Below are 12,359 nucleotides of genomic sequence, written 5' to 3'. Positions count from 1 at the left end.
AGATCTATGCAGCCAATGTTCAACGTTGGGTGTGTGTTTTCTCGATTGGCGATTCGAACTAAAAACTGTGTAGAACCGCGGTAACAGCCCTTGAAAAAAATGTCCTCGAGCCAATATTTGCTGTCATTGCTGCTTTAGTGAGATATGTTTAAACGAATAATGATGGACAGCCTTATCTCTCGATAGTCAGTGTCTGTACAAATATTAGTCACATCATCTCCGCCATCAGTACACTCTTACGTGGTTAGTGTTAGTTGCCACTATTTCGTCATGTGACAGATCCCTCATTTGCACATCGTCTTTCCTATTTCTCTGCTTCCGCCTGCGAGACAATTTTGTGCACATAAAACGTGTACTGGTGACGATTAGCTCTAAGAATTCGATGACTGTAATCAGTGACAGTCCGATGTAGAGACCCAAGAGGCCACCGATGTCACCGAGTAGTTGCTCGATCTGGAAAACAAATATATGCATAATGTAGAACTATTAATTTATTCCAACACCCTACGGGTGAGTTAAAACATACGTTCATGGTTAAAACAATGCTCGAGTTTCCATCTCATGCACAGCTCAACTAACGACGTAATTCACCGTACACGATAATGTGATTTGATACATGTAAACGAATACGCAAATATTACAACATTGTACACGGCAATGAATCGCCAAAGCATACAGACTCGTTAACTCCGACGCAACTCTCACAGCACAAAAACACGCATATACAATGTACCTACTCACTAACGATTGTCCTAGGGTCGTGTGCTTTTAACCAATAAATGTGCTTTTTGGTTACATTGCAGGACGAAAAACGAGACTTAGAGTTCCAGTGGTGAAAACTAAAGAAGACACTTACATATTTTCAAAGAAATTAGAAAACACTTTTAAATTTATTTATTTATTACAATCACAGAGCGAAAAAAACCATAACTCGACTGTTTGCTGGATTTATGTACACCATCGATATTCAATTTATTGTATTATTCTGTACCATGTAATATGAATACTTAAGCATAACTAAAATCATCCTATGCAAAAATACCAATTCACTCGCTCAACTATTATGTATAAATTGCGCCCTCTAATAGCACATGTATACATTGTTTTATTATGTATTAGTATTTGTTTGAAAAATAAATATGGGAAGTAAATCGAAAATTATTATTTTTGCGTTACATAAGATACAGATCTATGCAGCCAATGTTCAACGTTGGGTGTGTGTTTTCTCGATTGGCGATTCGAACTAAAAACTGTGTAGAACCGCGGTAACAGCCCTTGAAAAAAATGTCCTCGAGCCAATATTTGCTGTCATTGCTGCTTTAGTGAGATATGTTTAAACGAATAATGATGGACAGCCTTATCTCTCGATAGTCAGTGTCTGTACAAATATTAGTCACATCATCTCCGCCATCAGTACACTCTTACGTGGTTAGTGTTAGTTGCCACTATTTCGTCATGTGACAGATCCCTCATTTGCACATCGTCTTTCCTATTTCTCTGCTTCCGCCTGCGAGACAATTTTGTGCACATAAAACGTGTACTGGTGACGATTAGCTCTAAGAATTCGATGACTGTAATCAGTGACAGTCCGATGTAGAGACCCAAGAGGCCACCGATGTCACCGAGTAGTTGCTCGATCTGGAAAACAAATATATGCATAATGTAGAACTATTAATTTATTCCAACACCCTACGGGTGAGTTAAAACATACGTTCATGGTTAAAACAATGCTCGAGTTTCCATCTCATGCACAGCTCAACTAACGACGTTAATATTTGACATTGCCGGATACCGAAACTCACCGTATAGGCAGGCAATTTAGTTATTTTCTGGTAGTTAATTTCGTCATAATATATTTCCAGTCTCACCAGGTTATCTCTGAAAATGTGGAAAAATCATTAATTAAAATAATGTGGAAAAACCCCATCGTCCGAATTGTGCGGTTTCTCGAGCTCGATGTAAAAATATTCCCCCAAGAATCAGAGTTAAAAAGTATATATCCGATTGGAGGCGTCTCGAAAGCATGCGCCCAATCAGAGTTGGCATAACATGCCTGCGACAACTTGTCAAAAACGAAATGTAGCGAACTTGAAGGATTGCGAAGAATCGGCGATGCATTTTTGGCGACCTATCCACAATTCCCATTTGCTAGAATCATTGTGTCCGGTATATGGCCTAGTACTGAATAAAAACTATAGTTGGTTGAACTATTTATGTCAACTACCACTTGATTCGGTTACAATGCGTAATTGACGAAGGCACCGCAGTCGGTTCCATGCGTCAGCATACAGCATAGACCCGACACGGAACCTTCGCCCCAATCATTGTTTTAACTCTTAAAGTCTTATCAGTTCATAGATCTTACCCCTGAGACGTACCGTAAATACAGTCACTGTGTTTTCAAATGTGTGACGGTTGAAAACCTATGCTCTTATTGTATTGAGATCATATAGCTTGCACCTAGACTTGCTTGCAGTCTGTTGCGATTCCGATGAAAAATTCTTGAAAAATAAATATAACTCATGTGACTTTCGCGTTCACCCCTTGTTTACGCAATTTAAATTTATTTTTCAAGATTTTTTCTCCGGAATCGCAACAGACTGCAAGCAAGACTAGCTTGCACCATGCACACGGATATTATCGTGCATTTCACGTTGGTCATATTTGTTTATTCTTTAGTGTAGTATAGTGAAAATTGGGAAACTAATTAATAATTTGAATTGATATAATTAGTTGGATTTTTAGCCCTCAATTAACAAATTGTAAAATGTCAGCTGCCGGGTAGAAAACTTGAATCTGTAGTTTTAAATGGTAGTTTCTTTCCACCTTCAAACTAGGGGGTCAATATACGAATCACTTACCGTGCTGATTTCTCGTCAAATACGAACTCCCTAACCTTGTCATTCAATGGTGCCAGTAATTTGACCATACCTCCCTGATATATGACATGATATAAAAACAATATTACATCTATTTGTAAAATACAATTGTTATTGACACACATGGTCGTATGAATCGAGTCATGTGACTTATGAAGTCACAACTCTAGTAGTTTATTACCTTTTAGAATCCTATATAATAATACCACGTGGAGTACTTACGGCGTGTGAATTCGAAGGCCATTGTGCCTGGGATATAACCTGGCTATATTCTAGGTAGCTGTAAATTACAATGCAGATAAAACAAACTTTAAAATACACCCTGAAGACGACCGGCAGTGGGCTATTGCGCCCTCACCGGATGGATTTGATTAGATCCAAATCCGCCGAGTGAGAGCGTAGCAATAATTTACACCAAACATTGTAGTTGTTGCTCCGGTTGTGAAGGTAATGTGCTTGAAACAAGAAGAGATGGGAGTAAGTGTGTGTTAAACCACAGTCCGTCTATAAACTATAGATGTGTGCGTCATAAACAAACAAAGATATTCCGTGGTTCCCTACAAAACGGCGTTCTTAAATGTACAAATTGTTAACAGTGGTAGACAAAGGTAACCTTACTTGCATGGGTCCATGCAGTCACCAATTAACAATCCCCGCTTCTGGAAGTAATACATCAACTGGCGACACATATCTACAGATAAAGGCACGCGAGAACACATCATTAGTGACGTGAATATGCAAATAATTGCGAGATTAGAATCGGTGTGATCAGCAAATAAGTAGAATACTAGTACCTTCTTTCAGTGACATCATCGAGCATCGTCTTCCTTCGACCAGTAAACTATCGACACACCAACATTTCTCTTGAATAAGTCGCTGTAAATTTGATTTCTGGCACGCCTTATTGGGAAATAAAAAACAAACAATCTATGCTCATTCTGGATGTTTCTACATAACGTACTAATTCACTATTACAGGGAATTTTTCAATAACTGTTCTTCAATTATCATTGAAGTATACAAAACAGTGTATAACATTGCAAAACTAAATTAGTGTTATTATATGACGAAAATTACCAGAATGTGTGACCTTTATGGATCATGTCTAAGATTCTGTTACAGGTATCTCAAACATACTTGTATGCTAATGGCTCCCCTGTGATGGCGTGATGGGTCTGTGATGGCGTCCCGCACCGCGATGCGTTTGGCGTACTCGTGCCGGTACTGTGAGCCACTATTTATTATACGGGTCATTACAATACGATTACCAGTGTTGTTGAGAATTCAACAATCCTATTTTGCCATATATTTTGATAGTCCAATATTCTGAACTATCCCGTTAATGGTTTGTCTTATTAATACTTACGAGTTGTGTGTAAGCGTAATCATTTCCGTACGCAGTCTGCCTGTCTTGTCGATATGTACAATTAGAGTATGGATATCCAACACCGTTCGTTATATCCTACGGAGTAAGGAATATAAACTATACCCACTGTGTGAATATTGCATCGTCGTTGTTGAAAAAACGAACGAACCTTATCAAACTGCACATGTTTGGGAATGATAATGTACAAACAAGTCTTGTACAACTTGATTCACTACGTCTGTGATTCGAATTTTCGCGATGTTGTACTAAACTTTTTCTTTTTGATAGAAATACATTGTTATCATGCTAAAACAAGTTAGCACAATTTATCGAGAATAGTGGAAAAGGTTGTGTGGTAGGGGAAATACATCGGTCGGGAAAGACGATATCACGGAGAGACGTTCGATTGATGGTTGAAAGAACTCTGGTTTATTCTGCAAATGGTCACGCATTATATAGCGCACATGAAAGGTGCCGCCAAAACAATACATAGCGCTGACCAGGTGTCAGGGATTAATTAAATCAATTAACAGAACTACAATAATTAAGACCAAACGTAAATAGAGTATAAAGTAAGTATGGACGTAAACATAAACATACAGAGTGACGCTGTCCGCCCGACGGGAAAAATAAACAAAAACAGTTTCCCACATTTCTCCGGGCGGCCAAAAGTAATCAAACGATATCGAAATAAACTAGTTCTAAATAGCATACTTGGCGAATTAAATTCTGATCAAATAATTATTAAGTAAACACATTCAAAAATAATCAAGAAGGTAAACGATAATTATAAGCAAACACTGAAATCTCAATACACAAATTGTTTCTAATTTAAAAATATAACAAAGATAAAAACGATGTGAGTTAATAATGTTCGTATTGATTCACGATGCAATAGGATCATCGTGCGAGATCTTGAATTCGTAGTCTCGCGATAGTAGCAGCAGTTCTACGCGGGCGCGATGCTATGTTATTAGCGACATGCTGTGGCGATGTTCCGACCACAGGGGCCTGACGATCTATTCGTCTCAATGCATGGACCTCTATGGGACCGAGCGACTATGTCCCGGTACAGGACCTTGTCCTTGCTCAAAATAATAGAAATTATAGAATTAAAACAGTTTAGTAATGTGAATCAAGCATATGATATTAAATTTAATCATCACGCTCCGAAACCACGAAAATCACTAATACTTGTTTCCGGACGATCAGCTTGCACTATATATAAGACAAGGGAGGAAACAAAATGTGCACACATTTTTCTAGCAGCCGAAAATCACACCTCAAAATACCTTGTCCAAACCAGTTACGAGTGCTTATAAGACACTGAACTATCGCAAAATGTTGTCCGATTACATATAAATCATATATTTTTCCAGATTTTACGCATTTGTGACGAAATTTGACAAATTCTATTCTCTGTGATACCAGCCTTCAGGTTGTGTCAATCTGCGCATGCGTGCACGCCCTCAAACACCAGGACTGCATTTCCTTTCTTTGCTGCCAGAGTTCTCAACTATTTATATTCATTCGAGATAAATCTGAAGCATCCTGTTTGATATTTCAACTAAATTGAGAAAATCAGGTAAGACAATATAGAATTGTGTATATAAATGATTATGCATAGTTGAGAATTTCAAACTCTGGCAGCAAAGAAAGGAAATGCAGTCCTGGCGTTTGAGGGCGTGCACGCATGCGCAGATTGACACAACCTGAAGGCTGGTATCACAGAGAATAGAATTTGTCAAATTTCGTCATAAATGCGTAAAATCTGGAAAAATATATGATTTATATGTAATCGGACAACATTTTGAGATAGTTCAGTGTCTTATAAGCACTCGTAACTGGTTTGGACAAGGTATTTTGTATTTTGAAGTGTGATATTCGGCTGCTAGAAAAATGTGTGCACATTTTGTTTCCTCCCTTGTCTTATATATAGTGCAAGCTGATCGGCCGGAAACAAGTATTAGTGATTTTCGTGGTTTCGGAGCGTGATGATTAAATTTAATAACATATGCTTGATTCACATTACTAAACTGTTTTAATTCTATAATTTCTATTATTTTGAGCAAGGACAAGGTCCTGTACCGGGACATAGTCGCTCGGTCCCATAGACGTCCATGCATTGAGACGAATAGATCGTCAGGCCCCTGTGGTTCCGACATCGGCGATATTTTCCGGGCCGGCGAGCAAGTCGATATGGTGTTCTGGTTCGGCGGTTGATAATTCTAGCGGATATAGTTTAGAAATAGGGCGACTAGTTCTGCCTGATTTAAGACGAACGTCCGCTGATCTAACTAATCCGTCGTTACCAAAGTTGAGCTTTTCCACAACAGCAAGACTTTTCCAAAATTGTTGGATGAAGGCCTTGGCGTGGATATGCACCGGTGACAGAAACCCTAAAGGATCAAATATACTTGACGTGTACCGTACGATTTCACGCTTAGTTACAGTGTTGCCAAGGTGACGTTTATTGCTGATATTGTCCGAGTAGTGCAAAGTATCATGGGAAGTATTCCATCGTAATCCGAGTACGTTGACTAGCGTTGATTTATCAGCAGCGTTGTCGTTATTCAATAAATTACGAAGTGTTGTGTCGTTTGTTGCCCATGATCGTAGATTAAAACCGGCGTTCTTCATTATTTCTTTAGAGTCGCGGTAGTACTTTATCGCTTCTTTCTGATTTTCAGTTCCGGTCAATACGTTGTCGATGTAAATATTGTTCTTTAGATCGTTGGCTATTTGCGATGACTGTGCTTCGAGGTGTGTTTTAATAACCGCATTCAACATGAATTGCGAACTAGTTGAACCAAATAAAACTGATTTAAACTGGTAAACTTCGAAGTCGCTTTCAGGATCATCGGCGTTTTGTAGCCAGAAGAACTTCGTATATTGGCGATCTTCATCGGCAAGGTTGACATTCAAAAACGCTTTTTCAATGTCACTAGTCAGTCCAATTTGGTGTGTCCGGAAACGAAGCAATATGTCTAGGATATCATTGGTGATAGCAGGACCGGATTCTAAACAGTCATTGAGGCTGGGTTGATCACGGTATTTAGCGCTACAGTTGTAAACTACTCTAACTGGAGTTGCATGGTGTCAGCTAATGCTTTCATTATAGTTGTGTTCATTGTAGTCACGTTGTTTAAGTGAGAAGGACCAGATAGCAAGTAACCAAGTTTAGAGGATACCGCTGTGGGTCCCGCACCTCGAACGACGTGATCTTCAACAATTTGCCAATAATGGTCAGCTCCGAGAAGTAGGTCAATGTCAAAACAACCAGATTCGACTAAGGGCGCGATTTTCAGTTTTTGCAGATATTTATGCCGTTGTAGTGTTGGTGCGACGACATTCTGTATTGGTGAACTGATCTTGGGTACTATTAAACATTGTAGTGCAATGTTACCAGAGTTGGTTTTTAGTGTTATCTCAGTTCTTTTGATAGCGCGTACATCTGATTTGTCACGTCCAAAGGCGCCAAGTGTGATGTGTTCTATGCTGCAATCTTCGCTGTTAATCTGAAGTTTGCGAGCAAGGTCTTCTGTGATGAAGGTTCGTTGTGCGCCTTCGTCGAGCAGTATATTTGCGGTTGCACTTGCGTTACTTGTAGATACAGTCGCTTTAGTTGTTTTAAGCAGCACTGGTCCGGAGGTTGGAGTCAATTTTACGTGTGTTACGTCTTCTTTTGTTGACTTGACTGCCCGTTCACTAGCTTTGAAGTGACTGGTCGCTGGCGAACCGCAAATCGATGTGTGGTGTTTCCTACTGCATATTCGACATGAAAATTTACTCCAACATTCATTACTGCGATGATTCGGTCCGAAACAATTGAGACAGAGTTTGTTTCGGAAGACAATGTCCTTACGTTGTTGAGGATCAGTAACTGTTGTACACTTGTTGGGTATGTGATTTTCCTTACAAAATACGCAGGCTGGTCTCCGTCTTGGCTTCGCATTGATGTGAAAATTTGATGCGCTGGAAAGCGGTGTATCTTCACAGGTGTTGAACTGTTCAAACGTATTGGCGGCTTGGTTCGCATGAATTTCTCGCTAGATGGATTCTCTAAGTTCTTGTATTCCATGCCTTGTTACCATGGTCCCTAGATATCTGTGTTTTCAAATTTGTTGGCAATTTTTCGAACACTATCGGCACAAGTAGATCACCGTAATTTTCCTCAGATTTCCCTAGTGATTTAAGACCGCGTATATGCTTTTCGAGCGAGTCATAAAAGGACCGGATACTGTCAGTATTGTTACGTGGGCTTGGTAGGTTCATAAGGGCGCTCATATGGCATGATACAATTTTATGATTTTGACCATACCTGGATTCCAAGAGTTGGAGAGCTTCTTTGTAGTTCGCGTTGGTGAGTTGAAGACCGTCAATGGTACGATGAGCTTCATCGACCAGTTGGCTTTTCAAGTATTGAAATTTGTGCACGTCTCAAGCGATGGGTTCTTGTCAACAGCGGCGTTGAAAGCCTCGTAAAATGTCGTCCATTTCAAGAAATCTCCGTCGAATGTTGGTAGTTCGAGCTTGGGAAGATTTACTTGACGATGTATTGACGACGATGGTGAATTTGACGATGTTTCTGTGGCGGCAGTTGGATTTGGTTGAGACGATATCTTCTCTGCTTTGTTCAAAACCCGCTGGTATCGAGTGATGCGGAGTTCAGTGAATCGTCGGCTTCAGTGAATAGTCTTTCGTAGTTTTCTTCCTCGACGAGATCAAGTATTTGTTCGTCTAGGTCACGTACCAGTTTGATTTGTTCTTCAATGTTTTCGATGGTTGACTGAAGCAGTTCGATGTCGGTTTCTTCTAGTTTGTCTTTTTTCGATGTATCGTCCGCTTTCTGTAACTGTCTGGTTAGCTGCGCTTTGTTAGCACCTCGCTTCTTCGTAAGTTGTTGCAGATTCGTTCTTGGTTCTGTCATCTTGACTTCTTGATATACTAGTGACTGCAACTTTTCGTTGAGTGTTAGTAGGTTCAGCAATGCAACTGGTTCTCGGCACCAAAAAATGTGGTAGGGGAAATACATCGGTCGGAAAAGACGATATCACGGAGAGACGTTTGATTGATGGTTGAAAGAACTCTGGTTTATTCTGCAAATGGTCACGCATTATATAGCGCACATGAAAGGTGCCGCCAAAACAATACATTGCGCTGACCAGGTGTCAGGGATTAATTAAATCAATTAACAGAATTACAATAATTAAGACCAAACATAAATAGAGTATAAAGTAAGTATGGACGTAAACATAAACATACCAGGGGGGGAGTTGCATGACACGATTGGCTGAAATACTCGTCTCATTTGCATAAATTAATATTCATGAGCAATGAAAAACTCGTCTTTTCAGTAAAATTGTGCCAAAATGCTTTCCGATAGCATACATGTTAGTTCTAAATTGACCGATTCTATCGTTACGAGCTGGAAAAATTATCGGAAAAATGATGTAAAGGTATTTTTTGAGACGCGTTTTCGAGCGGACTCCAGCTAACTGTTGAAAGTAAGCACAGATTTTCTCTTTACCCTGATCATAGCAAGTTGCGATATTCATAGAGAATGCAGAGGCCCGTTTAAATTTCACTCTAGTATTATTGCTCAAAATTGCTCAAAATGTTTTCGGTGACTTTTATTAGTGACAAGTTACCTAATTAGTATGCATTTCGAGAAACCACAGTGTGTGTGCATGCGCAGTTTGAAATGGAACAGATTTGAACGCAATACCATCACGCGTAGATCTCGGGCTCCAGCAATAAATTGTGGCGTCAAACTGGTCGTTGGTTGAATTGTTTTGCAATAGACATAATTTTGGGGCCTATTTGTCTATGAAATGTTTCTAAGTTTTGTTGTGGATTATTCTGTAAAGAAATTGCTGAAATTATTTCATCTCTTTGAAAACGGGACGTTGTTGCTTTGACGATGGGCTACGGGCGACTGACGTCGAAACGTTCCATTCAGATCGGATGGCGCCCTCTCATGCCAATCCCCCCCCCTGAAACATACAGAGTGACGCTGTCCGCCCGACGGGAAAAATAAACAAAAACAGTTTCCCACAGGTTGTTTGTATTTGAACTTGCAGTCACGGCTAGAAACTTACCCTGCGTATTGCAAACGATGACTTGAAGCCCGGTGGTACGGTGATTCCATTATTTTCTGGGAATGGTGCTACGTCAGGGGGGTGAATCAAAACACGAACCCCGGCCGTTTGTCCAAATATTGGTATGTATTCATTCTGTTCCAAATATAACGTGATCTTCAAACCTAGAATGAGGATAATGACATACAGATACTAGTAGTTATTATGAAGTTACATTTGTTCTTCGTATATATCCCACTAGAGGGCGTATTGGACTATCATGTACATCATGTCGGCTATAAAAACAAATCGCCCTTCTCGTCGTTGGTGGCACTGTCGCGAACTCATAACAGGAAGTTGTGAAAGTACCAGTTCAAAACAGGTTACACGAAGTTGCTTTCTAAATTAACTAGACCCCAAGGCTGGAAAAATTGTAAACATAAACATTATTTGTACACTTACCAAATCGTGCCCCTGGTCTTGAGGATCGCCGGATAGTCCCATTAATGAGCTTTTCATCATTGAACGTATAACAGTTGCCATAATTATCATTCTGAAAAACACTAAACTGGCTAAAAAAAGAGTAAAACCCACATTACACCGTTGTCGGCATTATTCGTAAATTCCGAAGACTTTCGGAAAATTGTGACTTCCAGAAGAATCTTTGATGACAGAGATTGTTTATATTTTGATTAAGTAACACGTGTTAATAGTAATCAATAATCAGATGTGATTAATATATTAGAAATATTAGCTGACGTCATGATACCTTGAGTTGCAGTACTTCTCATCAAACGTACATCTCAAAATGAAATCTTCTCCTTGGTGACCAAACTTAGCAACTTCCTCTGCAGAGAGTTTAAGCATATCCTGCAAGTCACTGTAATCAGGGCTCGTACTACGCGACAGCAATCCTGGCATTATAAGAAACATACATTACGGAAACAGACCGTGACGGTGTGGTCCAGTGATGTGATTTTTGTTTTTGGAATGGCTATGAGGGAGATTTAACTATAAGAAACAAATTAAGACTAATAATGAGTTCGTGCAAAGTATTCTAAAAGCTAATTTCGGAATGTTTTATGTAATAGTATGAACGTGAAAAAAGTGCATACAAAGAATACAGTCATTACAGTAGTGTATGTACAAAATATGCATAATAATTGGTTAATTTGCATATGTCTTTCTGGGCAAACAGAAACATCGACTGAAAGAACCAAAAACTGCATTGATGGCAATTTATTATACTGTTTAATAATTCAAAAATAATAATAAAAATATTGACCAAAATTAGTAAAAACAGGGTATTAATCATTGTAATGAGCTTTGCAATTACCAAATATGCTAATTTTTATATTAACGTAGATAAGTTTCCAAATATGCTACTAGTAATTTGTGCATCATAATTATGAGAAGGAAATAAAGTATTTTCTAAAATAATACGGAAGGATTTATATTTTCCTTCTAGATTCTGAAAACCGGAATCCTGGCTTTAATACCCCAGACCATTCGTCCCGGTGTTATCGCTATCGCCACACGAGACTCCAGCTTGTCTCCTATACAATTTTCCTTCCGCCCACTTAATTTTAATATTCATATGACCTTTGCACTGACATCGATAGCCAATCGCATTCGACCGCGGACGTCACTCTAAATAAACAACTGAATAAATTAATATACCATATTTGGAAGATAGCGGGTAAATTCAACGTTGTTGGTGTGTTAATGGAACTATAAACCCCATGGAACTTCGGGTTCCGAAGTCGCACGAAACGCAAGTAAAACAGGTTGATATGTATTAAACATGGCATTTGTTTTCTTGTTTTAACCCCCTTATTACGCAAGCTTCCGTCGAAGTGGTGTTTTTTTTGACGATTTGTGGCATGTTGCAAAACGAACGAAACATTGCGGCATTCTTAGCGGTGGATAAGGGATCGACTATGTTGTCACATTTATGTCTCGTTTGAAAGAGAATCAACAACCGCTCAGAAAAATCATATGTTGCTAATATTTAAGTGCGGTGCCTTGAAATCGC

At 39.2% G+C, this 12,359-nt stretch overlaps 1 protein-coding gene across 1 annotated transcript; it reads right to left on the bottom strand.

Annotated features, from left to right (window-relative positions):
* Nucleotides 1-859: 859 nt before the first annotated feature.
* On the bottom strand, nucleotides 860-11,200 carry LOC146741503 (epithelial sodium channel subunit alpha-like). The gene is made up of 10 exons (XM_085500049.1): nucleotides 11,094-11,200; nucleotides 10,787-10,896; nucleotides 10,346-10,509; nucleotides 4,245-4,340; nucleotides 3,674-3,779; nucleotides 3,498-3,570; nucleotides 3,102-3,159; nucleotides 2,862-2,935; nucleotides 1,803-1,878; nucleotides 860-1,638 (listed from the first exon to the last, which is right to left on the bottom strand). Exons 1-10 carry the CDS (start codon nucleotides 11,189-11,191, stop codon nucleotides 1,411-1,413), a joined length of 1,083 nt encoding a protein of 360 aa, XP_085356175.1. The 5' UTR covers nucleotides 11,192-11,200; the 3' UTR covers nucleotides 860-1,410.
* Nucleotides 11,201-12,359: the final 1,159 nt, after the last annotated feature.

Source organism: Saccoglossus kowalevskii, chromosome 6 (genome assembly GCF_978046115.1).
Source record: "Saccoglossus kowalevskii chromosome 6, keSacKowa6.1, whole genome shotgun sequence".
Lineage (NCBI taxonomy): Eukaryota > Metazoa > Hemichordata > Enteropneusta > Harrimaniidae > Saccoglossus > Saccoglossus kowalevskii.
The sequence above is the reverse complement of the archived record's forward strand: the minus strand, read 5'-3'. Positions and strand labels throughout refer to the sequence as shown.

Coding starts and splice junctions, on each gene's coding strand:
- LOC146741503 (XM_085500049.1), bottom strand. CDS start 11,191: ATGCTTAAACTCTCTGCAGAGGAAGTTGCTAAGTTTGGTCACCAAGGA. Junction 4,341..10,345: donor CATCGTTTGCAATACGCAGG/GTAAGTTTCTAG, acceptor CTTACTCCGTAG/GATATAACGAACGGTGTTGG. Junction 3,780..4,244: donor ATTACGCTTACACACAACTC/GTAAGTATTAAT, acceptor TTTCCCAATAAG/GCGTGCCAGAAATCAAATTT.